Source organism: Glandiceps talaboti, chromosome 10 (assembly GCF_964340395.1).
Source record: "Glandiceps talaboti chromosome 10, keGlaTala1.1, whole genome shotgun sequence".
NCBI lineage: Eukaryota > Metazoa > Hemichordata > Enteropneusta > Spengelidae > Glandiceps > Glandiceps talaboti.
In genome coordinates this window covers 6,426,473-6,453,068 of record NC_135558.1, presented here as the reverse complement: position 1 = coordinate 6,453,068, position 26,596 = coordinate 6,426,473, and the positions used below count along the sequence as shown (strand labels likewise).

The 26,596-nt window shown below is 35.6% G+C and overlaps 3 protein-coding genes across 6 annotated transcripts; 1 reads left to right on the top strand and 2 right to left on the bottom strand.

Moving 5' to 3' along the window:
• The first annotated feature begins 200 nt into the window (after positions 1-200).
• Positions 201-8,032, top strand: LOC144441118 (phytanoyl-CoA dioxygenase domain-containing protein 1-like). Its single transcript, XM_078130648.1, has 9 exons — positions 201-227; positions 880-1,023; positions 2,190-2,265; positions 2,662-2,765; positions 3,154-3,238; positions 3,762-3,887; positions 4,821-4,937; positions 5,379-5,505; positions 6,218-8,032. Exons 1-9 carry the CDS (start codon positions 201-203, stop codon positions 6,267-6,269), a joined length of 858 nt encoding a protein of 285 aa, XP_077986774.1. The 3' UTR covers positions 6,270-8,032.
• A 2,024-nt stretch (positions 8,033-10,056) lies between these two features.
• Positions 10,057-15,382, bottom strand: LOC144441378 (ribosome-recycling factor, mitochondrial-like). Of its 2 annotated transcripts, none has more exons than XM_078130942.1 (6): positions 15,349-15,382; positions 13,779-13,954; positions 12,699-12,845; positions 11,905-12,023; positions 11,025-11,116; positions 10,057-10,499 (listed from the first exon to the last, which is right to left on the bottom strand). In XM_078130942.1, exons 2-6 carry the CDS (start codon positions 13,939-13,941, stop codon positions 10,259-10,261), a joined length of 762 nt encoding a protein of 253 aa, XP_077987068.1. In that variant the 5' UTR covers positions 13,942-13,954; positions 15,349-15,382; the 3' UTR covers positions 10,057-10,258. The 2 variants fall into 2 exon arrangements, with proteins under 2 accessions (XP_077987068.1, XP_077987067.1); XM_078130941.1 differs by lacking the exon at positions 15,349-15,382 and adding an exon at positions 15,133-15,244.
• Positions 15,383-20,715: 5,333 nt separating this feature from the next.
• On the bottom strand, positions 20,716-26,532 carry LOC144441386 (microtubule nucleation factor SSNA1-like). Of its 3 annotated transcripts, none has more exons than XM_078130951.1 (4): positions 26,152-26,520; positions 25,029-25,228; positions 23,828-23,941; positions 21,153-21,292 (listed from the first exon to the last, which is right to left on the bottom strand). In XM_078130951.1, the coding sequence occupies exons 1-3, from the start codon at positions 26,201-26,203 to the stop codon at positions 23,843-23,845; spliced, it is 351 nt and encodes a 116-aa protein (XP_077987077.1). In that variant the 5' UTR covers positions 26,204-26,520; the 3' UTR covers positions 21,153-21,292; positions 23,828-23,842. The 3 variants fall into 3 exon arrangements, with proteins under 3 accessions (XP_077987076.1, XP_077987077.1, XP_077987078.1); XM_078130952.1 differs by having other exon boundaries at positions 21,166-21,292; positions 23,832-23,941; positions 26,152-26,527; XM_078130950.1 differs by lacking the exon at positions 23,828-23,941 and having other exon boundaries at positions 20,716-21,292; positions 26,152-26,532.
• Between the last annotated feature and the right edge of the window lie 64 nt (positions 26,533-26,596).

Here is a 26,596-nt window from a genome sequence, read left to right as displayed (position 1 = left end):
GTTATAGGGTCAATAATCCCACGTCTGATGCTTAAAACCAGTATGGGTTTATGACATTATGTTTTACACAATTATTTTATGATTTCAGAAAGTCAGTGGTTGCCGGCCGCCACCTGCCATTAATCAAAAGTTTAGACGTCGTTTTTAGATAGGGTTTATCCCCGGAATGACCCCAGCCATTTGAACCATTTACGTGCAAAATGGCGACGGAGGAACAGCGTCAACTAGTAAGTAGTGGCACAATATTTCAACTATGTGTCTCATTAGTCATGAGATAAATACTTTTGGTAGTTTTATACTGCACAAGACACAGAAAAAAATATGAAACTATAAATAGTGGAATGTAATACGTGAAGCGAGGCACGGGGAACTGAGAGGTGACGTTTCACTAAATGTGTATGCAGCTGTAACTTGTCTGTCTCGGTTGTCCCTACAACTCGTATCTTGTGGGTTATACTTCCATGGTATGATGTATGGTTATAACATTAATTGTACATGTAACGTGACCGTTTTACCATACCATACTGTAAGACAATCTTATTCTACAGTTGGCATTCGTACACTCATTCATTCATTCATTCATTCATTCATTCAGCCAGCACAAGTCAAATATTATTTACAACATATGCAATTTAATATGACTACGACAGTGTGTTTGCAACCACGGAAGTAACATGGGTTATATTTCCATGTTGCAACCGAGATTTGCATGCAATCAAGACCTACAATAGTTTCACAATAGACATTATAGAGTGGACCAAGCTTGGAGTAATTATACTGACCAAGGGACTATGATTAAAAAGGCTAGGAATTCAATCTCACAGTCACAGTGTACCTTATAGACTAAATGACTGATGACATTGTCTGTTGTTATCTTAGTTTAGGAAGAATGGTTATCTGATCATAGAAGATTTTATAACAGATGAAGTGGCTGACAATTTACGGGCAGAATGTGCTACTCTTATTGACGACATGAATCCCAAAGAACATATAGCCAATGCATTTGAAACTGGCGAGAAACAGGTACATCATATTTGAAATATGAATTATCATGTGTTTTTAAAGGGGCACAAGCTGAGTTGGTGTATGTGTGTTGCATATTTAAAAAAAGTACTTATAGTATTCTATTTACTGTCAAAGCATACTTAGCAAATACTTGACATTACCATCTGCAGACATAATTTAAATATTTTATGTATATGAAAAATACCAAGGAAATACCTACAATACAATCAACTGTTCTAACAAGTCTAGAAGACGATAAGCTGTTTTTCGTCTCGCTGCAGATCTCATGAGATCCCATGTGAGTCATTGCGTTCATGGCAATCACCTGAGGGTGATCAAGCCGAAAGTATCAAACACTTAGCAGCACTGTTGTTCTCAACATCATTGCACATGGGCACGGTGAAAGTTTGACCATGATCAAGTTTGACAACCATTGCTGCTAGGTGTATTTGCACATCTCTTGAGAACTGCAACAAGATGTAAAATCCCTTTTTGTAATGCCATAGAAAGCATACATTGACATCAATATTATATTAGAATAGTTAATTGATGTTTTATATAAGTATTATCTCTAAAGTAAAGAGTATGCAAATTCAGCTTGTGCCACTTTTCTATTGTGTGAATAGTTTCATATTGATATCAAGATGAAAATTTAGCTTTTGATAACAGAGGTAGTCATATCAGCCACTTTTTACAGCTGATTACAAATGTTGTCTATTCTCAACTTTTTAGTAAAACACAATATCATATTCTGCAGTACTATAAGTATAAGTAGAGATGATAGTCATTTGCCTCTTTATGGGCATTTGATTGGTGTGTGAAAAAATTTGGCAGAATGGGGAAAATAGACACTACTTGTCCATAAGTTATCCACCATATTCAGTGCAAATGTTGCTAACACCTTTTACAACAGCTGATAGAAATATGACAACTCATTAAGTATGTTTAATAACAGGACTTATTTCCATGGAAAAAACTTTTGTACATATTTGGCTAAGATAAATCCAGCCCAGAAAAATACAATATACAACTACAGTATGTGACTGTCTGTTTTCCCATTTCTGTGTGTATATCCATCTATCTATGTTAGTCAGGATGTCTGCCTATCTCCAAAACAAATTGTACACCACAACATTGACAATCACACATGTTACTTGATTATAATTCAAAATCTCTCTTTACAGTCAGTTGATGATTATTTCATGACAAGTGGAGACAAGATTCGTTTTTTCTTTGAGAAAGGAGCTACAGATGACAAAGGTATGACAGCTGATATCAATTCTTTTTCAAAATTTTATTTCTGGGAAATGTGATTCTTAATTCCCTTTTAAACAATGACTGTATCAGGGATGTAGATAAAGGCCAATAGCCATCAAAAACAACTGGCTACTTCTGAATGTTTTGATGGCTACCTTTTAAGGAATTTATTCAAAAATTCTTCTTTTCAGCCATCGCTGGGCAGATTTATGGGTGTCATTTGTAAATGTTACTGTCTACTTTTTAACATTTTACCAGCTACTTTAAAATTAGCTACATCCCTACTACACACTGCAGTAATCCATAGTATGACAGTTGACATTTACACAAATTCTAAAGATAGATTCTGAGATGATAAATTTTAAAGTCTAAATCTAAACCTGTTTCTTGTCTCGCCAGGTGAACTCGTAGTACCTAAACATCTCTCATTGAATAAAATTGGACATGCACTCCATGAACTCTGTCCAGGATTCAAGAAAGTTACATTCAAAAAGGAAATCCAGGTAAGATGAAATGAGAATAAGTAGTATTGTTGTATGTTAGTTGGGGGGCATGGGGGTGGGGGTGGGGTGTGTGTGTGGGGGGGGAAGGGGATTTTGTAAAGACTTGTGAAATTTTACACCCAGTACTGATCTCTGATATAACTTTCTCTGTTTCAAATTTGATTATTTTGCATCAAGTGGAATTCCGTAAGTTCAACCTCTTTTGAAATGTAAATAACACTTTTTAGTACAACTGAACTTCTTAGGTTCAGGAGTAGGTATATTACCTTGGGTGGCTAGTTGGGAAATTGTTCAAATCAAAATTATCTTACCACCGGTTTGAGATTTGGGTAAAAAAATATGATTTGTGGTAAAAAAATGTGATTTTTGTTTCATGACTCCATTACAGGATATTGCTCATGGTTTAGGACTACAAGAACCTCTAGTGCCACAGAGTATGTATATATTCAAACAACCAGGAATAGGTGGTGAAGGTAAGTAGGCCAATAGGTCTGTTGCAGGCATTCCACAGAGGGCGCTATGTCAATCGGTCCACTAATAGTATATTCAAAGTACCAGGTATTGATGATGAACATATGTACATGTGCTGCAGATGTTGATCTGAGCAGTTGAAGCAAAGGTCCGTCAATGTATAAGAATTTTGTTATATATATATGCGTGAATATATGTGTGTGTGTGTGTGTGTGTGTGTGTGTGTGTGTGTGTGTGTGTGTGTATGTGTGTGTGTGTGTGTGTGTGTGTGTGTGTATTAAAGGGGCACAGATATATGTTCATCATATTGTGTCCTTGTCTATTGTTATGCTGTATTGGTAAAACTCACCATGAGGTTGTTGTGGCTAAAACTGATTATGTATGCTCTAAACTCAAACAAATTGCTATGGCAATGTAAAAGTGAGAAGCAGTTATATTGATAAGTTTTAATTATTAATATTGTCATCTCACTCAAATGAATCATTGCAATAAATAAATTTGTACGTGATATTATCATTTTAATAGTTGTACCACATCAAGATTCATCATTCCTAAAGACAGAACCAATGAATATCATGGGGTTTTGGATTGCTTTGGAAGACGCTACACTAGAAAATGGTTGTCTTTGGTTTATTCCAGAATCACATACAGGTAGAGTATTTGTGACATCATTATTTATGTAAATTAATGTGAATATATACTGTTTTTGAAACTTTGATTTCAGTTATCCCAGTCACACACACTTGACTTTGGGTCCCATGCTGCAAAGTCTAGTCAGTAACTAGGGACACATGAACAAAACTTTGTCTCCCAGCAGAAATTTACAGCATTATCAAAGACTGTTGTGGCAAGTAAACTTGGCATCATGCAAATATGCCAAATTCAAAATGATGACAACAAACAACACTACCAGACATGCAGATTGATGACCTCGACCACTAAACTTTACCAAAATATCATCACTGTTTATCATTTCACAAGTATTCTTAGTAGTTTCTTTTGTGTTCCATTTGTCTCTGTGTATACTGAGATCTGTCTCTCATCTGTGTGTTTGTTTACTACCCAGCCTGTGTAAATATCCTATGCATTATTACAATACCAATGAACAGTGGGCCAAATAGTATATTTTACCCCAACCATGAAGTTCAAATTGAATGGAGAACTACAACTAAATTGGACCAAAGTTATGAGTTAGCCTGTCTCAAGCTGTGCTAAAACTACCAACTAGCAATGAGTTTATCTATTTATCACAGTGTAATCTTTGACGTCTAGGATTTATCTGGAACCAAATTGTTGATAAGCCAAGGCTGGCTGGCTTACTACACTATATCACATATCACACGCACACACACACATGCAGTATTAAGAGTAACAGCTTCACTGAAAACTGTGAACTCAGTGCATGGCTGGTGTTCTGTGTATATAACAAGCCATGTGTGAGTGTTTAGTGATATCGAAGGTTTATCTGATTACCAGTTTGTGATTAATGAGGAACTCATCTCAAGAAGATACTTTTAGCAGTTTGTGACCGACAAAATTAGATAGTTAAAAGAATTGTGTTGTATGTTTTCTTCATCAATACAGAGGGTATCAAGAAACAGTTTGTCCGTACTCCTACTGATGCTGGTACAACCATGGTTCTGACAGGAGACCCAGTAGAGTATGATGATTCCAAGTTTATTGCAACACCAATCAAGAAAGGTAGGATAGTGAAAATGTCAATATTAGACAAATAGAGACCGTCCGAAGACGCATATTGACACTGACGTCTGAGGATAGTATTTTGTACCCAAGAGACAATCCATGTAGTGTTTCTCATGCACCTTTTCCCATAGACAATTAAACCATTGATGTAGTGTATGCAGTACACTGCAAAATGTTTCTCTTTCAATTAGGAGTCTACCCATAGACAAACCATTGGCTGACTCATATTATCAGTTCAATGTAAAATTTGCATTGTCTAAATCTCATAGCATCTGTGTTACTCAGTGACCTGATACAAAAGACAAAGTGATACGGATACTTTGGTAATCATATCTGTAGTCTGACCTTCTTCTGGTAGGCAATTGACCTACATTGTTAATATTATTAATCCCATACTCGGTCTAGTACTACCTGGCATACCATATGTTCCCCTTACAGGCAGTATGATTGTAATCCATGGTGAAGTAGTTCATAAAAGTCTTCCAAACAAATCAGACAAGTCACGACATATCTATACTTTTCATGTGGTCGAGTCTAAGGACACAGAATACAGCAAATTAAACTGGTAAGTAAAAGTGTCAAGCAAGTCAAACTGAGTGATACACAATCTTTAAAATCAACTTCTGTACTACAAGAAACTTTCCAGTGTACTAGAGATGTCGGGGTAGATAGGTGTATGATATGATTACAATATATGTTAGACACTAAATAGAGCTGTTAGATCAGAAATAGAACATCATCTGGCTTAAAATCTGACTGATATTGCTACATTGTCATTGCTTGATTGTTGCTAAATCATGTGCCTTGTTACAATGTATACTTTTTTAAGTTAATGAATATATATAAACACTGCCTGATTAAAGAATAAGTCATTTACAGTATTACTATCTGGCAGAATAATGGTATCATGTACACAAGGGAATAAAAGAATGTTACAATGACTATTTGTTGAGCCAATCAATGCAAATGCAAACTTTTGGTTGAGCCAGACAATGAACACAACTTTTAGTAACTTGAGGTGACTCAAGGCTGTCAGGGTGATGAAAATCTAATGCCCTCTAGGAGAGAGAGATGTACAGTATTAAAGCCTGGTGGCAGCATGACCAAGCAATGTAAATGACTTGTTGGTGTAAGTTTGTGGTTGAACCCACGAGTGCAATGAGAACAAAGTGTTTTACTAATACATGTACCAACTAAGCAAACAAAATACAAATATACAGATTATATACTATACATGGCACGTCCATGATATAATATATATCTTGTTTATTTTACAGGTTACAACCTACAGAAAATATGCCATTCCCAAAACTATACAAAGATGTGTAATCACCTGACATGGAAACATGGAGAAGACCAAAGTTTTATTCTGTATGGACATCAAAATATGATCAAGTCTTTATTTCTTCATCAGTGAAGTGAACATTAATTCATTTTATGAAAGCTTTACAGAGTGAGAAAGTATGTGGTTGCTAAGGAAATCAGAGAGATTATGTTGTTGCCAAGAAAATCAGCGTGAGAAATTATGTTGTTGCTAGGGAAATCAGAGTGAGAAATTACTGTATGTTTTTTGCCAAGGAAATCAGGGTGAGACAGACATGTTTGTTTCTCAGCACTGTTAGGTTAGGTAACAAGTAAAGTTTAACTGCCATATTGACTGCCAAGTGTAAATGTCACAGAACACAGGGTTCTCACAAGCCTTACAGAAGTGCTACGCAGACATTGATATACTATCATCAAAGTGGTATATACTAAAACTCAGGCTTGGTATTGGGCCAAGAAACCAGCCCAATGGCACAACCCAGGTTTTACTACATACCACTACAAATTAGTGTGTAATCTGTGTAAATAATAGGTATTTTCTTTTTACTAAAAGGTACACTTTTTGATTGCTAATTGTTAGTAATCATTAATACATATGTACCAGAGATTACTTGCACCACTACTTGTGAATTCTAGTGGTATTTGCCCTGCAGTGCAATACTGAAAAAAATTATTATTGCATACCTGCATGCTAATGAGGACACAATCATTTGTTCCACACCAAAGGGTGTGATCGCATAGTGTCATTTTACAGAAATTTGTTGTTTGTGATAAATGTGTAATAATTACAGAACCCCGTGCCACATGAGTGCCAGTGTGGGTACTCAACAGCATTTGCACTCGTGCTTGCAATCTTTTCTGCTGCATTTTCACTCACATACTGCCGGAGAGAACACTGTAAGCACTCATGTAAATACCCCAAGTATGCCACTCATGCGTCATGGGGTTGTCATAGTCTCAAACCAAAAAACCAGCATATACCCTTTTCATTTATTTCAACATTGGTATAAATTAAACCCTTACTAGCTGTTACTGGGTTATCACTTTTTTTGGCAGACAACCAACAATATACTAAAATACCAAGAATTAGATATCTTACATGGCGGTAGTCTGTAAGGTACGCCGTGACAGGGCGCCCTCAACCATCGGCCAACCCCTAACACGTGTGAGGGCGAAACATCACGACGTATCTTACAGTCTAACATGGTGGCTGGCCATAAGAGATTTTTTTTTATCTATAAGTGGTATAGTAATAAGTTGAAATCATTAGTCATTGATGTACTGATTTTTGGGTGCAGACCCTAAAATGAATTTGATTGGTTTTATTGCATCATACTGTGTATAGCTACATACATATATTTACCCACGGGTGATTCAATACTGTTCAGTATGTATCATATTTTATGAGTAAGTCAATTATATCTAACAAAAGTTTCAATAAATCGTTCCACTTCAAAAGAATTTACAGGATAGATTGTGTTAAATATCAATTTCAGTTCAAAAGAATTTACAGGATAGATAGTGTTAAATATCAAGATAATTTTCCTCACTTTCAGTTCAGTGATGAGGTTACTGCAAAAATAACTCTCCTAGGGGAGCCCAGACATTCCATTTTTTCTGTAGGTAAGTGTGCAATCTAGGGTTTACATTATGGGCTATTCCATAATAGAGATGGTCAGCAGAGGCCAATCAAACATTTGACAAAATTATGTTAGTTGGCTAAGTTTTATTATTGTCTCTATTTGCTAGTCAGCATTATTTTTATGAAAGTGACATTTCTAAAATTATTTTGATATACAATGTAACAATCAATTATTTTACGTACATGAATTAATAAAGTCCAGCTATATATTACAAGTATGATATGTGTTGTTATTTAGTCCATACAGAGAATATGACAATTAAGTCATATTTTGTAATACTCCAGAGCTCTGAAAAAACAAATCTTTAGGAATGAAAGTTTGAAAGGACAGCTTTAGTAATAAACAGCGCCCTCTAGTGGTACATATTGTGACACGACTTGTATCATGAACAGCCAACAACCACCATCCCTCAGTGAAGTCAAGTGAGTGTGTTGGTGACACTTTTCATGACTGTAATGATGGAAGACTCTACATTATGACATCAGTGAATAACCTGCTGCAGAGGTAAGTAATGTATGTTGTAGCTTTTCTTGTCCACCATGTGGTTTAGCCCCAGCAGGATATTATATGACTGGTGCACAGTACACTGAATAGCCCACAGCTCTCTCATTAACATGCTCAGACATTTTTTCCTTTTCATCAAAAACTCACCAGTGTACAGGGTTTTGTAAAAACATTTTTGACATTTTCAAACCATAGAATGATTACTGATGTGTTTCTGAATACCCATTTTCAGTGGTACAGAAATTGGTGACTTTTGGTGGAAGAAAGCAATTTTATGAATTTTTCTAACCAACTTTCTTGCAAGCCCTGCAGAATAATTACAATGAAACTCGCACCTGTTATGACTCCAATAAGGATATTGACTGTTTTGAATGGGTAGAACAAAAGAAATTTACATGTTAAAACCCTTTACACAGATTGACGACTCAACTTGAGTTGATGATTTCTTGACTGAGAATTATGTTGTTCACAGCATATGTAAAATTTAGCTGTTAGGCCATTTCTTTACAAATTTGTAACTTTCATTTTAATTTGTCAGCAACCTTGTGCTATATAGTATGCAATTATAATTGTAATGCTTAACATTTCTAGAAATCTGACTGATTTCATAAAAATTGCTTTCTCCTTCCACCAAAAATCACTGAAATCAGAACCAATGAAAGCAGGCATTCAGAACCTCATCAGTAACAGTTCTATGGTTTGCAAAGTTTTTAAATGTTTTCACAAAACCCTGTACACAGATGAGATTTGCCTACATTGAAAGAGCTCATGTCTGAGCATACAAATCAGAAAAATTATGGGATATTCAGCATACTGTGTGGAGGGGGACTGCCTTGATAGGGCTCTGTTTGACTGTTCATGTTTGGACAGCCATTTTGCTAAAATACACAAGCCAATTTCATTCAAACTTGGCACAAATGTGACTAGACTAAGATACGTCGTGACGTTTTGCCCTCACCGGCCTCCTCTCTCTGTTAGGGATTGCCTGATGTTTGAGGGCGCCCCATCACGGCGTACCTTGCAGACTAAAATGTGACATATCACTTGTGGTTTGTACAGTTTGATTTGTCACTTGTATGTTTATCTGGACTGTTCATGGAACAACCAGGTACTGTGTATCATATGCACACTGCACAACTAGGGGCAATGTGAAGCCTTCAGAGAAGAATCCCACTGATTTGAAAACATTAACAAACTTGTTAGCTCCACAAAGTCCAGAGGTATATATATGTATGGTTCCATCCATATGTCCATGTACCAGTGCATATGTGATCATCTGTATCTCTGACATGCTCAAGCTAGTTACATTCAAACTTGGCTCATAGGTGATGTACGGCCCGGTAATGGGCATAACACAGCCCTTATTTTGCAAACTTTTTTACTGATAAATAGGCAACAAACATAATTTGTTGACATCAATGGACCTTAGTGCTTCAATGTTATCCCATAGTCCACCAGCATTTCCCTATACTTTGAATGGGGACAAAAATGACAAATTATATGAAATCTTGATACAATACCCATTTGTCTGGGTCAATCATTGAACGCAACTTGAAAAGGTCAAAGTTCATGATAGGTCAAAGACAACTTCACCCGATGTTACAGTTTACATATGTATTTATTCATTTTATTTGAGTATGCTAACACGATTGGTGTTACAACTTAGAATATATTATTCTAACACATATCAGACACCAGTCGTTCATTACTGAGTACGAAATAATCACATTTTCAGGCTTGCATCTTCGTCTTAAGCTAAGATGTACAAAAAGTGTCAAAAACCATACTTTCCCCTTATCACCCACGCAGCATCTTCCACAAAAAAACAATCCATAATTTCCAACAACCTCAGTGTCCCAACAATTCCTTCGTTTTGGCAGACAGTAAATGTTCAGCGTTTTCATTAAATTCATCAGTTATTTGCTGAACTTGTTTTTCAAGAAGTCTCAATGTATCTTTGGAGGAATGGTCTTTATGTTTCTTGATGTCTGCCATGACCTTTGACCTCACATTTCTCAAGTTCACTTTGGTCTTGTCACACATCCCTTTGGCATTCTTTGCAAGACTTTCTCTGTGTTCTTTGGTCACTCTGCAACAAATGACAATCTAGGTTAACGAAATTTGCATATTTTGTGTAAGTTTGATATTCATGTATATTTTAACATCAACATACTGTATACACTGTGAAGAGGATTGAAGAGAAGAATAATGTTACAATAATGATACACATGTCACTATCACAGCACTGTACTTTTATTACATGCACCACAGACATTGGAGAGAGACTCCAGTTTCTGTGTATGCACACTGCAGCACAACAGCCCTATATAGAAATATCTCAACTCCCTTTAGAGCATACAATCCATTATAGCCTCTATAAGCACATAGGATTAAAGCATTCACATTGCAACCTCTATCCTACTAGGTCCCCAATTACAAAGTTGGGTGTAACTGGGCACAATCATAGCTCAATTCTTGCCCAAGGACTTTATAACATTCAGAAACAAATAGCAACAGGACTCAAACCTGCAGATTCCAAGCAGATCACTCTAACCATTAGACCATCATGACTCCTGGTTTTGAGACACAAGACTAGACCAGACAGAATACTTACTTAGGTATAGGTACATTAATAATTGTACCATCACAGCTAGGGTTGAGATTCATACCACTGTTCTGTATAGCTTTCATTGCAGCATTCACTTCCTGTTAGTGTAGGGAGAAACAAGAATTCAAATCAGGAGACAAAGAGTCTGACAAACGTCCTTAGAGATGACAATATTAGTACTAGTTTAGTCAAAATAGATTACATATGCAGTAGAGAAGAGTGTTAGTTAATTCCTATATTTTAAAGAATTTAATAATTCTCAGTATCTGTAAAGTGTGCTAGGGGGTCAAAATAGAACAAGAAGATTGACTGAAATACCATTTTACCTCATGCTAGAGGGTCAAAATAAAATAAGATGGTCTACATATTCTCAGTACCTGTAATAGCATTTTACATCATGCTAGAGGGTCAAAACAGAACAAGATGGTCTACATATTCTCAGTATCTGTAATAGCATTTTACATCATTCTAGGGGGTCAAAATAGAACAAGATGGTCGACTTTTTCTCAGTACCTGTAATAGCATTTTACATCATGCTAGAGGGTTAATATAGAACAAGATGGTCGACTTATTCTCAGTACCTGTTGCTAGAGGGTCAAAATAACACCTATAGTAAATGCAAGTGTAGTGCATGGGGCGGAAGTCATGGTGTCAACCGAAACTCAAAACAATCATTATTTTAAGACACTGCTTGGAAGCAAAATACTATTTCAGGCACTGAGAATTGTTGATACATCTAAATTCTTTTTTGTTTCAAAACTCAGGTAACAGAAAAAGGAAACACTGAAAATTAATAGTTTCTAATTCATTACATAATGACTTTTAATCAGTAATTCAGTCAATAATAGTTCAAGTTCTGGACCAAATCATTTGCATAAACTCTTACCTGAGGGGAACTGATCATGTTTATGGTAAATTTCTGAGATGATTTCATACTGATCTGTCCAAGTTGATTCAAGGGTATTTTACCATCACTAGTTGACACAAGAATGTGGTCCAGGGCTCCTACAAAGGAAATTAGGAAATTTTTCACTTTGATTTCATGGAAAAGAGATCCTCCTTATGCTAATGTAATCTTGAGTCAGCTATGCAAATGAGCTCATTAGTATGCAATTTTTATTCTGATAATTATATGCAAATGAGTTTTTAGTATACCTGTGTATACAAATGGGCCTACTTGCATACTTTAATTAATTCTGAGCTTTCACAAAACAATCAACTATTTCGCACCATATCTATTTTGGACAACATGCTGCAGAAAGATGCATATAAAATATACAAATATGAATTTGATTTTGTATAATTGATATCTAGGGATGATTAAAATTAATGTTTTTCAGGAATTTAATGTCAAGCAGCAACCTTTACATAACTCATGAACAGAAAGAGTCTATTCTAGGAAATCACCAACCAATCATTTATAAAATACAGAGAACTTCTGCTCAGAAACTGATTCAGAAAAACGATTTTAATAATTACTGTGTGTGTGTATGTGTATACGTTTATATGTATGTGTGTGTGTGTGTGTGTGTAAGTGTGTATGTACTCGGTATATGTTAAATTGTGTGCATGTACATGTGTGTTTACATGTGTATATGTTTGTGTGTTTACATGTGACATGATAAGTTATACTGCTTGGATATTCCCCCTTTGGGTTTTGACACATAAATACCAAATTACCTGGTGATGTTCTAACTGTAACCTGTTTTACATAGTCCTCTTTAAGATGGTCTAAGACAGTCTGCATCTTATATTTCACATCTTGAAGATCTAAGATATCATCATCTGCTGAACGACTCACATCAATTTTGGAAGTGTGCTTCTTTCCTGGAAAATACCCACAACATAAGAATACATGCAGATCAACTTTCTAAATTTGCTCTTGATTCTCAAATGTCATTCTCGAAACAGGTCCTTGGGGGACAAAAAATATCATTTACTTGTGTGATATATCCCAAGTTGTAGTTTTTTTGTGTATAAAAACAAATACCCTCCTGGTAGAGAGGATGAAGGACTTGGTTTTTGGTAACTCTATGTAATTACACCCCCCACCCCCACCCCCCCAAAAAAATTGTCAGGCTTTAAGGATTATAAGTGCGTAGTATTCACAACTGTATTGTTTATATTCCCATTAATTGTACAATTGGAATAATGTACATTTTACTTCCCACAAGGAGAGTTTATGAAATGATCCTGGTGTCAGCCTGACTGACTGTCTGTCTGTCTGTCTGTCTGTCTGTCTGTCTCATAGTTTCTTTAAAAACAGCTGGGTCAATTCAAATTGTTCTTGGTATACATCTTTCTAATGGTTTAAGGAAAAGCTGATTAGTTTACATAGTACACACTTGACAAATCTCTCATTCTATAGTAAACGATGTTTATTCAACTTTATAATACACTGTCATGTTAAAGGCCAATGTTTCAATCCCAGGTCATAGCATTAGTGTCATCCTTTTAGTGGTGCTATAAAGATAACATAGGATTAATTTATTCTTTTCTTCTTGGCAACCTTTTTTTTGCTGGAGAACCATTTTTCACACCAAAATTTTGTTCCTTTATATCAAAGTGGTTAATTCAAATAATATGAAAACAAAAAGATATAATCTATTTTAGAAACACAGTAACTATATAAAAGTGAATATTATATCGAATATTTTGAAAATTCAGTATAGAAATTCAAGTAGCAAAAATCAATCCACATGTGTTTACAAGCCTAACTCCTAGCTCATAAAGGTATTTGCATATGATAAAAATACTCACCTTTTTTCTTTGCATAACATCGTATAGGTAGAACTGTCACAACATAGCAATTATTATTTAATAAATATGGACTTCTGCATGATTTGGTCGTTTGTATAAGTTTCACTTGTTGTAGTATCCGACTTGAAGTGTACAGATGTCGAAGTATTCGTAGACTAGACATAATTGGCCATGTACTGGAAAGGAAATAAATAAATAAATAAATAACAACATAGATTGACTACCGCCTCAAGAGATGATTGTATATACAACATCAAGATTTTATGCTCTCCCCAGGGCTAAATGTAAAGTACCAGCTTGAACAGTGCAGCCAATATTAAGGCCTAGAAACATGAATTGTTCTCTAGACTATTATCATATGTGGACCTAAAGATCTGTCATTGTTTTTGTCTATGTAACATAAGTGAGTGTAGGGCATGCTTACATAACCTGAAAATAACCATGGTTCTTTCAGTTATTGTCATGCTGTCATTTTCAAATCAAGACAGTGACCATATATGGCAAGTCTTTGGGCTCAGCTGGCTGGAAACACACTCAATATTAAGTCACCTAGATCTATGACATGGTCACTGTATCTGTATAACTTTATAGCTTGGCTATATATGTCAGGTGTAGATTTGATATAAGTTTATATAGGGTTAATGATGTCCAAAACAACAGTGGTTATAAGCTGTTTTAATTTGAACGTTTTACTGTTAAGGTTTACCTATATTTTACATGCATAGTGGAGAAGAGCTGTTTATGGGGTGTGTAAATGTAGATTAATCCCTGCTATACATATAAAGATACATTGAAACAGGTAGTCTGTGCCTGCTATACATATAGAGATACACAGACCTGGTAGTTTGTGCCTGCTATACATATAGAGATACACAGACCTGGTAGTCTGTGCCTGCTATACATATAGAGATACATTGAAACAGATCTGGTAGTCTGTGCAACCCATCGTACCATGCTTTCAGTTGTAGCCTGATACTAAGGCTGAACAACACAGCCTATAATACAGTCTACTAACATTGTAGCACATACAGTGACATAATTCCTAAAAGAACCATTGACACTTATACATGTCGTATTGGGTATAGAATGGGATACAGCAATATGAAGTACGCCAGTGTGTCTTCTGTGCATGCATATTATCACATAACATTGCACTAAATTATACAGCTACAGTCTACACACTCTAGCCCTAATAACATCATTGTACAATAAATTATTAACTATTTGAATGGTATCACATTTTGTACTGGTTTCACAGAACACGGTTCGGCAGAGTCCCTTACTTCGATCATCAACAATGTTGCAAATTGAACATGCCGAACGAAATGTTCGTTGTCAACTTTCAACTCCTGACCTTGTCAACGCTAGGAGAAATGCTAATCGTTATCATCAGTTACTGGAATGTACGTCACTCGATCAAGTTGCAAGTCAGCAAGCGGAAGCCTAATCAAATAAGTAGATTCCACGCTAACATCGAATAGCAAATACTTTCATATCCATCCTATCTTTCCATCTATTGAAACACATTGTACAAACACTTCACTTCACACGTGTACGTGTACGCACATACCTTACTCGCGTGTTGTTTTCTTCGGCCTGGTAGCCTGCCCTCACACGATGTAAGCGTGTTTCATCAAACTTTCGTTTGTTCACTGTAGAGGGCACCATACAAAAAAGCCACAAAGTATGTATGTCGATGTCGCAACATTATCGTGGAATCCGTGCGGATGGTGGTTTTGAATTCGTTATTTGAGTCCCCCACCAAAAAAATGGGGGGGGGGGGGGGGGGTTAAAATTCAAAATGCCCAATCGCCTGGATTGTATTGTACACGTGTAGGGTCTATGGTCACAACTGAAGTTCCACTCATCAGGCAGAGGGCACATTCCATTTCATGAATTAGATTCCGTAGCGGATAGCGCTAAGGCCGCTCTGGGAAGGAGAATGAAGTAGTTCATCTATCAGAAATTCAACTCTTTCTTTTCTTACATTTTTTATATAGATATAAAATATGTTTTCTTTGTGGTGATGTTTTCCTGGTATATCTTCAGAAAGCAGTTTCCCGTGGCCTTGTCATCCACTATATGGAATAGTCCACACAGCCCAGTAGGGACTAGAGAAAAGAGAAAGGTCAAAAAAGTGTAAAAACAAAAATTAACAATTTAACAAAAACAAAACAAAAACATTTTGTATTAATAAATAGAACTACTCAACATGTTGTGTTTGTTTGTTTGTTTGTTTTGTTTGTTTGTTTGTTTGTTTGTTTGTTTGTTTGGTTGGTTGGTTGGTTGGTTGGTTGGTTGGTTAGTTGTTGTTGTTGTTGTTGTTGTTGTTGTTGTTGTTGTTGTTGTTGTTGTTGTTGTTGTTGTTGAAACAGGGTTCTAGGCTCCCTGTGATCACATCTCACCTAACGTTTAGGATGGACTTTTCACAGAAAAAAAGAACTGGACACAATTGCAGCTGATATTAGGGGACCGGTACTTTGGAGAAAGCCATCATTTCCCTTGCAATCAAGTGTTAAGAGAATGGTCACTATTTTTGTGCCATAGTTTTCCATCACAATGATTAGTTGGGGGTGGGAGTAACTTTGTGCAGGACAGGAGTGCAGTCAATATATTTCACGCACTGGGCTTTTGAAAAACATCTGTCCCTCCTCTAGTAATTTCTGCCCAGGCTAGTCCCTAATGTTATTATACACTATTGATTTATCGGAAATGACATGTGTTTAAAACTGTTTTTAATGAAGCACAACCAATGCAAAACACAGGTCAAGCCTACAATTTCAAATTTACACGCTCTCTGATGGATATGAGTACCTCGTCCCCTAACCTACTCGATTATTCACGAAAAATCACGAAAATACGTTATCAAATATAACAAGTAATTCTTAAACAAGCTGCAACAAATGTAACAGTAATAAATCCCGAAATGCTAAAAAAAAACTCTGAAAAAACCGAAACACAAAAATAACGCTAAAATAATTGCAGCTATCCCTACACAAGTAAGACTTTCAATGTCAGTTTACAGTAGGCGCGTAGTTTCGTGCATTGGTGAGATATGTTTATCATTCTTACATATGCATGTCATCACATCTTTTACATTTTTGTGTAAATATGTTCAACGAAATATTTCGCCTTTTCCCGCCTTTTCCAGATTTCGAATTTATACAACGCCCTCATGCGGTCAGATATAATGACGTCGAAATCGAAATTCATTGGTTCGTCCATTGTTACGTTTATAACTTTCGACCAATCGAATTCCAGTTAATGACAACAAACAAACACGTGCATCATGTACAGAATAATTATTCTATGCGGTCTTAGTAAAGACTCTTTGTACTGATGAAATAATAAGTAATGAGAATGATAAGAACACAAACCCATACGTTAGAAACTTTGGTGGCCAGTTTAAAGGGTGAAGGGGCCCGTTTTTGGGTAAGTGTGTGTGTATATATATTTTTCTTTTGTATGGAAATGAAACAAGTAACGACTAAGCCTTGTGTCATCAACCAAAACATTTATATACAAACTTTGTAAACCTACTCCTAAATTATTTGTTTTTGTTCAATGTAATTATAATTTTTTTTAAAAAGATTTTCTGTATAAACAAACCTACACCGGAAAAATAGAGAAAACGGCTTTGTTTGAATAAAGTCGAAATACATGTAAAACAACGAATTCCTCAAGGATACTAAATAACTTGCCATGCACGTACGGCTTCTTTTTTGCATTTTATTTTATTTTATTAATATGTTATTGTACCTTTAATTTTCAATTTGTTGCCTTAACTTGCAGATCGATTATCAAAAAAAACGGAATGCTATAATAAGAAAAATAGCCGCCCAGTCCGATGTCTTACAAAAGACATTGACACATCCACGTGACTGGGCGGCTGAGTGCTGCGTTCCAGTAGCGACAAGGGTCGCATTTTTTGACAATTTTTTTAGTCAGAAAGGTAAGTTATAAACAATTACAATTATATTTACAGATTTACAAATTACTGTACCATCATCAATATTCCAACCTAGCCATACCATCACTTGAAATCATAAACAGTTTTAATATATTGTGGTGTACACTTAGATACCGATACCAACACTTCGTCTGTTTCATATCAAATCAGTGTATAGAACAAGTATTTCTGTTGGAGTAACAAAAAAAACTCTTAGGAATATATAAGGTCTTGACTGTTACGTTTCTTGTGGCAAAGAGGTCAGTGGTTTACAAACATTGTTTGAAAACCTATTAGTAATATTAATACATTGTAGTATTTTTACATTGTTTGTGTTTGTCCCAAAACCCTGATCAAAGTCACTCATAGTTTTTTATATATATGAAGTTCATAAGAAAGTGACACACAGCCATAAATTTCATATAATGTGATTATAAACTACCAGTGTATATTTTCTTTAGTGGAAGAAGAACAAAACCAAACAGAAGTAACAGAAGAAAACCAAGAGGAAGAAACACCAACGCAGAAACCTCTGCGCCGTTTTAAACGGCTGCGGAGGTTTCTGCGTCGAGTCTTTCGACTTGGACGATGTTGTAAGTTTCTGACACTATCAGATATCCACTACCACACACACATTTGAATATACTGTTCACCATGTTAAAGCATCTTATATACCAGTACATAATACTGAAGTCAACAAAATATGAAGATTCCAATAATTACAGTGGTGTTCAGTAGACAATTTTTAGGGACGCTGCATTATTTAACGGGGGGGGGGGGAGGTGTCAATCTTGTATTATTAATGCCTGTATTTTTTTTTAAATCATAAGAAAATTCTTTATATAATTTTATATCTGTGTCATAAAACTATACTTAATAAAACGTACTGACATATTTTGTTATCAGTAACCACCAAGTTGAAATATTCATCACAGACTTGATAACAGTGTAATAAATTACGATTTACTTGTTGACTTGATTATGTTTGGGGAGTGATTGTTTACACATCTTTCTGTAATTATCTCTTGACATAAAATGATGTGTTGTTCTGTGGTCGATGATTTAAAATGAATGTACTGATTAAAAATGTCAGTATTAACCTGAATAAAACTTTACAAATTCATAATGCTGATACAAATGCTTTTTTATCTCTTCTCTATCTGCAGGCTGTCGTCCAAGTGAGAGTGACATGTGTGGAGGGGTTTAATAGGGGTTGGGTTTCTGCTGGAGGGTGATTGTTGACACTGAAGCCAGTTGAAAACATATAAAGTATTGAACAGGTGGAGAAGGAGCCAATAGTACTGGAGATTACGTTGACTGCATGCGTGGGTGGGTGGTTGGTTGGGTAGGTGGGTGGGTGGGTGGGTGGGGGGTGGGAAGGGGGTGGGTGTAGGGGAGGGCAGGGTTGGTGGTTGGGAGGATGGGTAGGTGGGTAGGGGGCAGGTGGGTGGGTGTAGGGGAGGGCAGGGTTGGTGGTTGGGAGGATGGGTAGGTGGGTGGGGTGCTGGGAAGGGGGGCAGGTGGGTGGGTGTAGGGGAGGGCAGGGGGATGGGGGAGGTTGGGGATATATGGGTGGCTGGAGGTGATAGGGTGTTACTTTGGTGGACCATAATGACATTCTTATATCCATTAGGTGTATCTGTAGTGTGCCATAGGTTCCCCCCGGCCTGTGGTACATTATGGTGCATTCTTTTGGATGTACTTATGTCATTGTGGTACACCATTGTAACACCGTATGTTAACATCGTGTTACTGTGGTGTGCTCCGGTGGCATCCTAATAGCAGTAAGGTGTATCCGTGGTGTACTATGGGTTCCCCCAAACCTGTGGTGCATCATGGTGGATCCTTATTGTTATGGGGTGTTACTGTAGTGCACCATGGTTCACACTCCAGCCAGGGGGGGGGGGGGGTTAGGGTGGGGGTGTGGAAGGGGAGTGGGGTGGGGTGGGGTAGAAAGGGGGTTAAATCAAGGAGGTGGGGGAGGTGGGTGGTGAAAAACAGGGGTGGGAGTGTGGTGGGGGGAGGGGGGAGGACATGTGGTTGACGTAGTTTCCATACTTCGTGTTTCTCCTCCACTTGTCAATTCTTTAGTTTTCCTGGCTTCTTTTTCCATCGTCACAATCATCCGACAGCAGAATTCTTCTGGGGTTGGTTCCAATAAAAAATAAAACTGGTGAATTCCATATTTTTGGTGTTGGTGTCTAATCATTATTTATTCTATTAGAATGCAACTTGGTCTGAGGAACAGGTGACTTAGCAAACATAGTAATCGTCTGGGCTGAGGGAACTAGTAACTTAGCAAACATAGTAAACATCTTGGGAACTCCTCTGATTTACTGTTTACAAACCTAAACAAAAATACTGTACTATAACATAATGTTTATGTAAACTGTCCTTGTTTACTTTTTAGGGCAGAATTATTTCAATATCCTTGTCAACATTGAAGATTAATTAGTTTGCTTAATATTTTTTTGTCTTAGTTAATTTCAGTCAGTCTTATCAGATCACAGTGCCTATAGATTTCATAGATAACAGAATTATGCGATGCATTTTAATCATTCTACCCATAGTATGGCATACACATATGGACATGCACAGGTATGCATGCATGCATGCATGCATGCATGCATACATACATACATACATACATACATACATACATACATACATACACATACATACATACATACCATACATACATACATACATACATACATACATACATACATACATACATACATCGTACATACATACATAGATACATACATTCATACATAAACACACACATACACACAAGAACACATGCCTGTATACATGCACACATACTCATACACAGTCATACATGGACATGTACAGGCATACATACATATATATATATATATATATATATATATACACACACACACACACACACACACATAGATACATGTAGTTACATAGATACACAGATACATATAAATTCTACTCTCTTAATATTTATTATGACAAAACCATTAAGTACATAAGCAAATAATATTAGAGTGATATATCTTGTTGAATTCAAGAAAATATGTACAAAGTTTAAGCATTGACAATCCTGTCTATGGTTTAGATCTTGTTATTAAAGTTGACATATTCATTTCAAATCAAAGTATATTACAATTATTTAAGTTTGAAATCCCCCCTTATGCTTTATAATGGACTAGTCCATTGTGTGAACATAATAGGACTAAACTACAAAATTGCAAATGTAGGGATGACAGACAGCTGACAACAACCATGGTGAAGTGTGCATCCCTATAACTCTAACAATGGACTGGTCCATTCTCACAAAACAATAGGACTATACTACAATTCAGTATATATGTGGGTGTATGGTTGGAAATATTAAATTTTACAAAGAGGATAGTTAGAAGTCCATGTTGTACAGTGTATAAAGTTAAAAGTTCTTGATTTAAGTTTATAACATCTGTTCTTTAGACTTGCTCAATGATGTAACACTGGTGGCAGCTGTGGGTTGGGTTTTGTCAAGTCCGACGGATTCTCGTTTTAATACATGTAACAAAGTCTGTGAGCTTTCCAAAATCTGAAACAAACAGATGACACAAAATGAGAAATTTTGCAACCAATGACAAGATTATAACTATAATTGCTGCCAATTTCATTGTCAATGTGATCACAAAGTCTGATAACTTTAATGATTTCACTTGTAGCTGGACAAAATGTCTAATCTACAATGGCCGAGATCACTACATGCATAGACTAAGATATACAAGCAAGCATTACTGTAATCACATGGCAAGGGTTGATAGAATCTAAACAGTTAGTATTTCCTACCAATCTGATTAAAATCTAATGAAGTAAACTCGTCACCATTTCTTTATTGACCTCTCTTTCCTATGGTCTTTTTTGTTCTGTAAGTGAGCACCTTGTTCCCACATCTTGATACAATACATAGGAGTTCATGTACAAATCTTGTACTTACGAGTAGCCAATTAGAATCTGTCTTACAATATGAAACTTCACAATTGAAATTGAAACAAAGAAATTCACCTACACAATAACAATAATGTTGTTGTCTGTGTCTTTTCAAACAGAGCATTCTAAATATGATTTACCCATATGTTTTGACTTATTATAATCCACTCAGCAATCAAAATTTGTATGAGAATTCCATAGTAATGAATCAGATGTAGGTACAAGGCACTCTCAGAACAAAAGAGAATAAACACCAAGAAAAATAGGAGGTAAATAAAGAAATCACGCCAAGTTCACTACATCAGAATTTATCAGATTGGTATTTCTACATGCAGTTTCTTACTTGGAAGTATAAACTAATTTTTGCCTGGCTTTCGAGTTCAGTCACTGTCTATGATAACCAGACATTGGCACTGAACTGGCAATCCAGGGCAATGCATTCCAGCTACAAGGTATTTGATAAAAAGGCTTTGTGATGACAGAGACTCGGGCAACAAATACAGTGACCACCAAATGAGAGTGTACAGGTTTTCAAAATGTCTACAAATATATGTTGATATGAACTAAAATCATTGAAATTGTCACTGAGGTGATTATTTGAAGATTTGTTATTTCGGCTAAAGTGTCAAAATATCCGGGGTTCTTCAGAGTTTTGTGAAGTTGTCTTTAGAATCTGACTAAGCTTATACTTCATATTTTGTGACAGGATTTAAAGCATCTTAGTGGTTGGTGGTTCATCAGTTTTCATAGTTCAAAACATTTCATGGACTGTATACATCATGTCATGTCATTCAGATCACGCTGGCAGATAGGGTAGCCTGGCAAGTAATGACTGGACAACACAATTAACAACCAACAACAAAATACTATGTCACTTCACTGTCATATTCATGTTATAATTTTTGAGTTTCTTCCCCAAGTTGTGGTATTCATCACAAATGGGTCATTTATGACAACATCACTTATTGGAAGATTTTAATATATGAGATTAAAATATGCAGAAAACTTAGATCACTTTTCAAGAATAACAAACCGAGGGTAATGATTGAAGAAAAAACAAAACAAAAACAACAGAACATGCTTTAAGCCTTCGTCAAATACTACATGCAAATCAGTCATAGGGACAGTCACAGAAAGTGAATCACTATGGATATCATCTATCAATAACCAAATTTTACCCCAAATAAAGTAAATCTGATGTAGACACTTTGAAAACCCCTGCACTACTCTACAGGTTACAACACAGGCAATACGTCCATGCTGACGATCTCCAGAATTATCCTGCTGGGAAAAAATGATGGAATAAAGGAAAGGGATAAGGAATTAATATTAATACAGGAAGATGACAGTCATAGGAAAGGAGAGGATAGGATTGATAGAATGATACATTGCAGTACTTTCTAACATAACCAGGTTTCCAACCTTTTTGTAAACTGAGCTTTGGGCCAGGTTTTCATTTTTTGGGGTAAACTCAGATTTGGGGATCATACTGACAGATTATCGATTTCTACAAAACAAAACGTTCTCAAGTTTAATCTTGAGTTTGGGTTTTGGAGAAAATCTATACAAATGATTTCCTTGTTTGGCAGCTCTATAATAACCGATGGTATTGAAATTTTACAAAACATAAATGTTTATGTGTACATGTACATGTAAAAGTTAACTTATTATGATCACATGGCCTCCCATGATAAGTGACAGCTGATGAAAACAGGGTGATTCAGTTGAAATGGTCGGCTACAGAAATATGTTGCTGTGAGTTTGGAAATAACTGTTCAAGATCATTTGAGTTCTTTTATACTGTATGACAGCTTACAGATAGCTCATTCCTTATGCACCCTCTGAAATGTTACATGTTTACACACTTTGTCTCAGTTTTGTAGTCTTTATGACACGCCATGTTAGGGTGACCCGACACATCTGCCTACCCCTCTAAGTAACAACTCATCATTATTTTATATTATCATGTACAATTAAATGTATACAAAATTATGAACAAAAGTAGCAGTTTTCAAAGGAAGAATATTCCATTTCATTTTGAAATCAGGGGTGGCAGGATTACATGAATGAGGGGACTTAGATTATTACAGCAGTTCTAGAAAGCACTGCAATGTCAAGTGCATGCATAAATGTGGTTACTAACACACATAATGATGAACTATAAAGGCAGGTTGCTGAATGCTGGAACACCCTTGTCTTTTAAGACAGACGATTCTCGTTGTAAAACATTTAACAATGTTTGGGAACTCTCAATAATCTGTGAGAGAAAATGAACAAAGACAAAAAACACAGATATCCAAATACTGTTAGAATGGTGCATGATGAACAAAATACAAAATGTTTATCTAGTACACAAGACATGAAACTCTTGAGTTTTTACAAACATAGGAAAGACTCATGAAACATCAAATAATCATAAACTCTGTACGTGTAATAAAAAGTCTGCCATTTTTGTACAAATTACCAAGATTTTAAGAATTTAGAGTTTGACATAATGTCAGAACTACATGATTTCCTTTTGAAAAGATTGAAATATTTTACATTATTGGCACTCCTTTATCACGAGTTAACAATTTGGTCAAAAACTGAAATTCTGTCCACAAATCTTGGAACATTTTCGGCAATCATCATATTATTCCACTTTTCCCCATTATTATTCTGAGAGCCTTTATTTTTCTCTCAATATGAGAGAAGTGAAAGTTTTCTTTTGTCATGTTTGTCCGCCACTCTTGATGTCTTGTGTATAGATCAACAAATATACATGATACATGAATGTGAATGAGAATGAATGACAGATATGGAAACCATGAAAGTACAAATTATCAAATCAAACATTCAGTTATATTTCACAATTCTAAATTAAATTATTGTAAGATTGCAAATTACATGCATAGTGTATTTAATTTGAACAATTTTGTTTGCTTTTTAAAATAATTTTAACATAGTCTTTGAGATTGACAGCATCATCGCATCATCCCAGTAACGCTAAGTATGTTTTTTTTGGGTTTTTTTACAAAGTTGATAACATTTCATTATATGATGTAAGTACTTACATCTGACTATTTCAACTGTTGATGATTTTGTAAAGCTGTAGCAGTTTAAAAATTTGTAAAAACATCCTGAGCTTAAATTGACGCCAGGTAGTGATTTCTCTTTTAAATATACAATCATTACTTCTATACTTGAACATATCAAAATGCTCTTTTGTTTTTTAAATGATAGCTCTTCATAGACTAACAATATTTTACATTTACACATCAGTTAATTAACTTAATTAACTTCTTTGGTTATACATATGTCCTGCAACTCTACACACAACACATCTAGGGTTTACATTACATTACCTTCATGTATGCTGCCTCTGTTTCTGCAATAGTTTTATCATATTCATTTCTTGCTGCAATCTTTTTAGCCACACTTTCGTTAACTTTTGCTAGCCTTTCTGAAAGAATCCTCAAATCATTTTGAATCTTCTGTTTTTCTTCTTCTTCATTTAGGATCTGTTTATGAAGTTCATCTCTCTTTGTACAAAGGTCTTCAATACCTACATAATGAAAAACATTGGAAATTACACCTCATGTAAGCCAAGTTGAACAAAAAATATGGAATTTACACCCTAGTCATTCTATGTAACGACATGTGCCTATATCATTGGTTCTGCTGTGTTTGAAATATGAGTCAAAACGTTCAAAATTGCCATTACTTTCCCTGATTTTTCTTTGATATTAGTGGTGATGGTATAATTACTATTCACTGACTTCAAATAAACTTGAAGGACTATTACCCTGATGAAAACATACCCTTTTATTTTTAATTTTAAACATGATCTAAAAATTACAAATAAAAACTAGGGAATGCATGTGTGCATTGTACATGATAAAACTTAAAAGTAATTAAATAAACACGTTAAATCTACATTTGATCAATTGTACACTGGCCTGGTATAAAATACTAGTACATACATCTGCAAACAACAACATACATAACATGTAATGACAGTGACCCACACGAAAATAGGAAATAACAATATCATCATAGTATTACTATATCTCACTTTCTCCTTTTTTGCATAAAGAACGCATCGGAAAAAGAAGTTTTGATAAAATGATTTTTAAATTAAGAGTCTTGTAAAGTTCGGTTGGTTGACTGGTTCAAAAACAATACACATTACATTATCAACCACCCTGATCCTGAACAGGTTTGGGCATGCATAGGCAAAAAGTCTAGAGCTCATTGCCAGCTTGCACTCGTAATAAAATTCTTCGTTGAATTGAACGGTGGGTATATATATACGACTGATTCCTTCTTCAATATTTTGAATAATTTCATACCGATACAAAATAGTGAAGGCAGTCACTGACTTCCATATGCACTGTGACCACTTGTATTCCGCTAATCGTACTTTCAAACTTCAGCTAAAATAAACGTAAAAGCAAACGACACTGCTAAACTAATGTTGTCACTTACATTTCACTAACTCATTATTATAACTTTGAAGAGCTGCTCCTTGGTGCGTCATTCTGTAAAAATATGCAGAGAGAGTGCTCTGGCTTCACCGAATTCCGTAAAAAAGCGTAGTTCTATTCAAACGGGGCGGTCTTCTCCCAGTGAAAATCTCAAACTTCAACGATTTGTTGTTGCTGTGTACTGTACGTCACAACTTGTTGGTAGGAAGCACCCTTAGCACGGAGGAAATTTACAAAACCAAACGTAGGTATTTCGTGGGCGCCACCAACAGAAAAGAAAGCAGTCCGTCTATTGGATATAACCTATTTATGATGTATATAAGATTTTTGTAAGTTTCGACTGGTACAAATTGTACAAGAACACAACATTTTCATTATTTCCGCATCTAATAACTGTTCAATTCATTTTGGAACTTAGAGGGTCTCGAAAGTGATGTCATCAAAAT

What these genes read in the sequence shown, in the direction of transcription:
- LOC144441378 (XM_078130942.1), bottom strand. Translation starts at nt 13,941, where the DNA reads ATGTCTAGTCTACGAATACTTCGACATCTGTACACTTCAAGTCGGATA. An exon ending in TACAGTTAGAACATCACCAG is followed by an intron (nt 12,024 to 12,698) that starts GTAATTTGGTAT and finishes TTTCCTTTGTAG; the next exon opens with GAGCCCTGGACCACATTCTT. An exon ending in ATTAATGTACCTATACCTAA is followed by an intron (nt 10,500 to 11,024) that starts GTAAGTATTCTG and finishes CATTTGTTGCAG; the next exon opens with AGTGACCAAAGAACACAGAG.
- LOC144441118 (XM_078130648.1), top strand. Translation starts at nt 201, where the DNA reads ATGGCGACGGAGGAACAGCGTCAACTA. An exon ending in TTGAAACTGGCGAGAAACAG is followed by an intron (nt 1,024 to 2,189) that starts GTACATCATATT and finishes CTCTCTTTACAG; the next exon opens with TCAGTTGATGATTATTTCAT. An exon ending in CATTCAAAAAGGAAATCCAG is followed by an intron (nt 2,766 to 3,153) that starts GTAAGATGAAAT and finishes ACTCCATTACAG; the next exon opens with GATATTGCTCATGGTTTAGG.
- LOC144441386 (XM_078130950.1), bottom strand. Translation starts at nt 26,203, where the DNA reads ATGACGCACCAAGGAGCAGCTCTTCAAAGTTATAATAATGAGTTAGTG. An exon ending in TAATAATGAGTTAGTGAAAT is followed by an intron (nt 25,229 to 26,151) that starts GTAAGTGACAAC and finishes TTCATTATGTAG; the next exon opens with GTATTGAAGACCTTTGTACA. An exon ending in CAGAGGCAGCATACATGAAG is followed by an intron (nt 21,293 to 25,028) that starts GTAATGTAATGT and finishes TGTTTGTTTCAG; the next exon opens with ATTTTGGAAAGCTCACAGAC.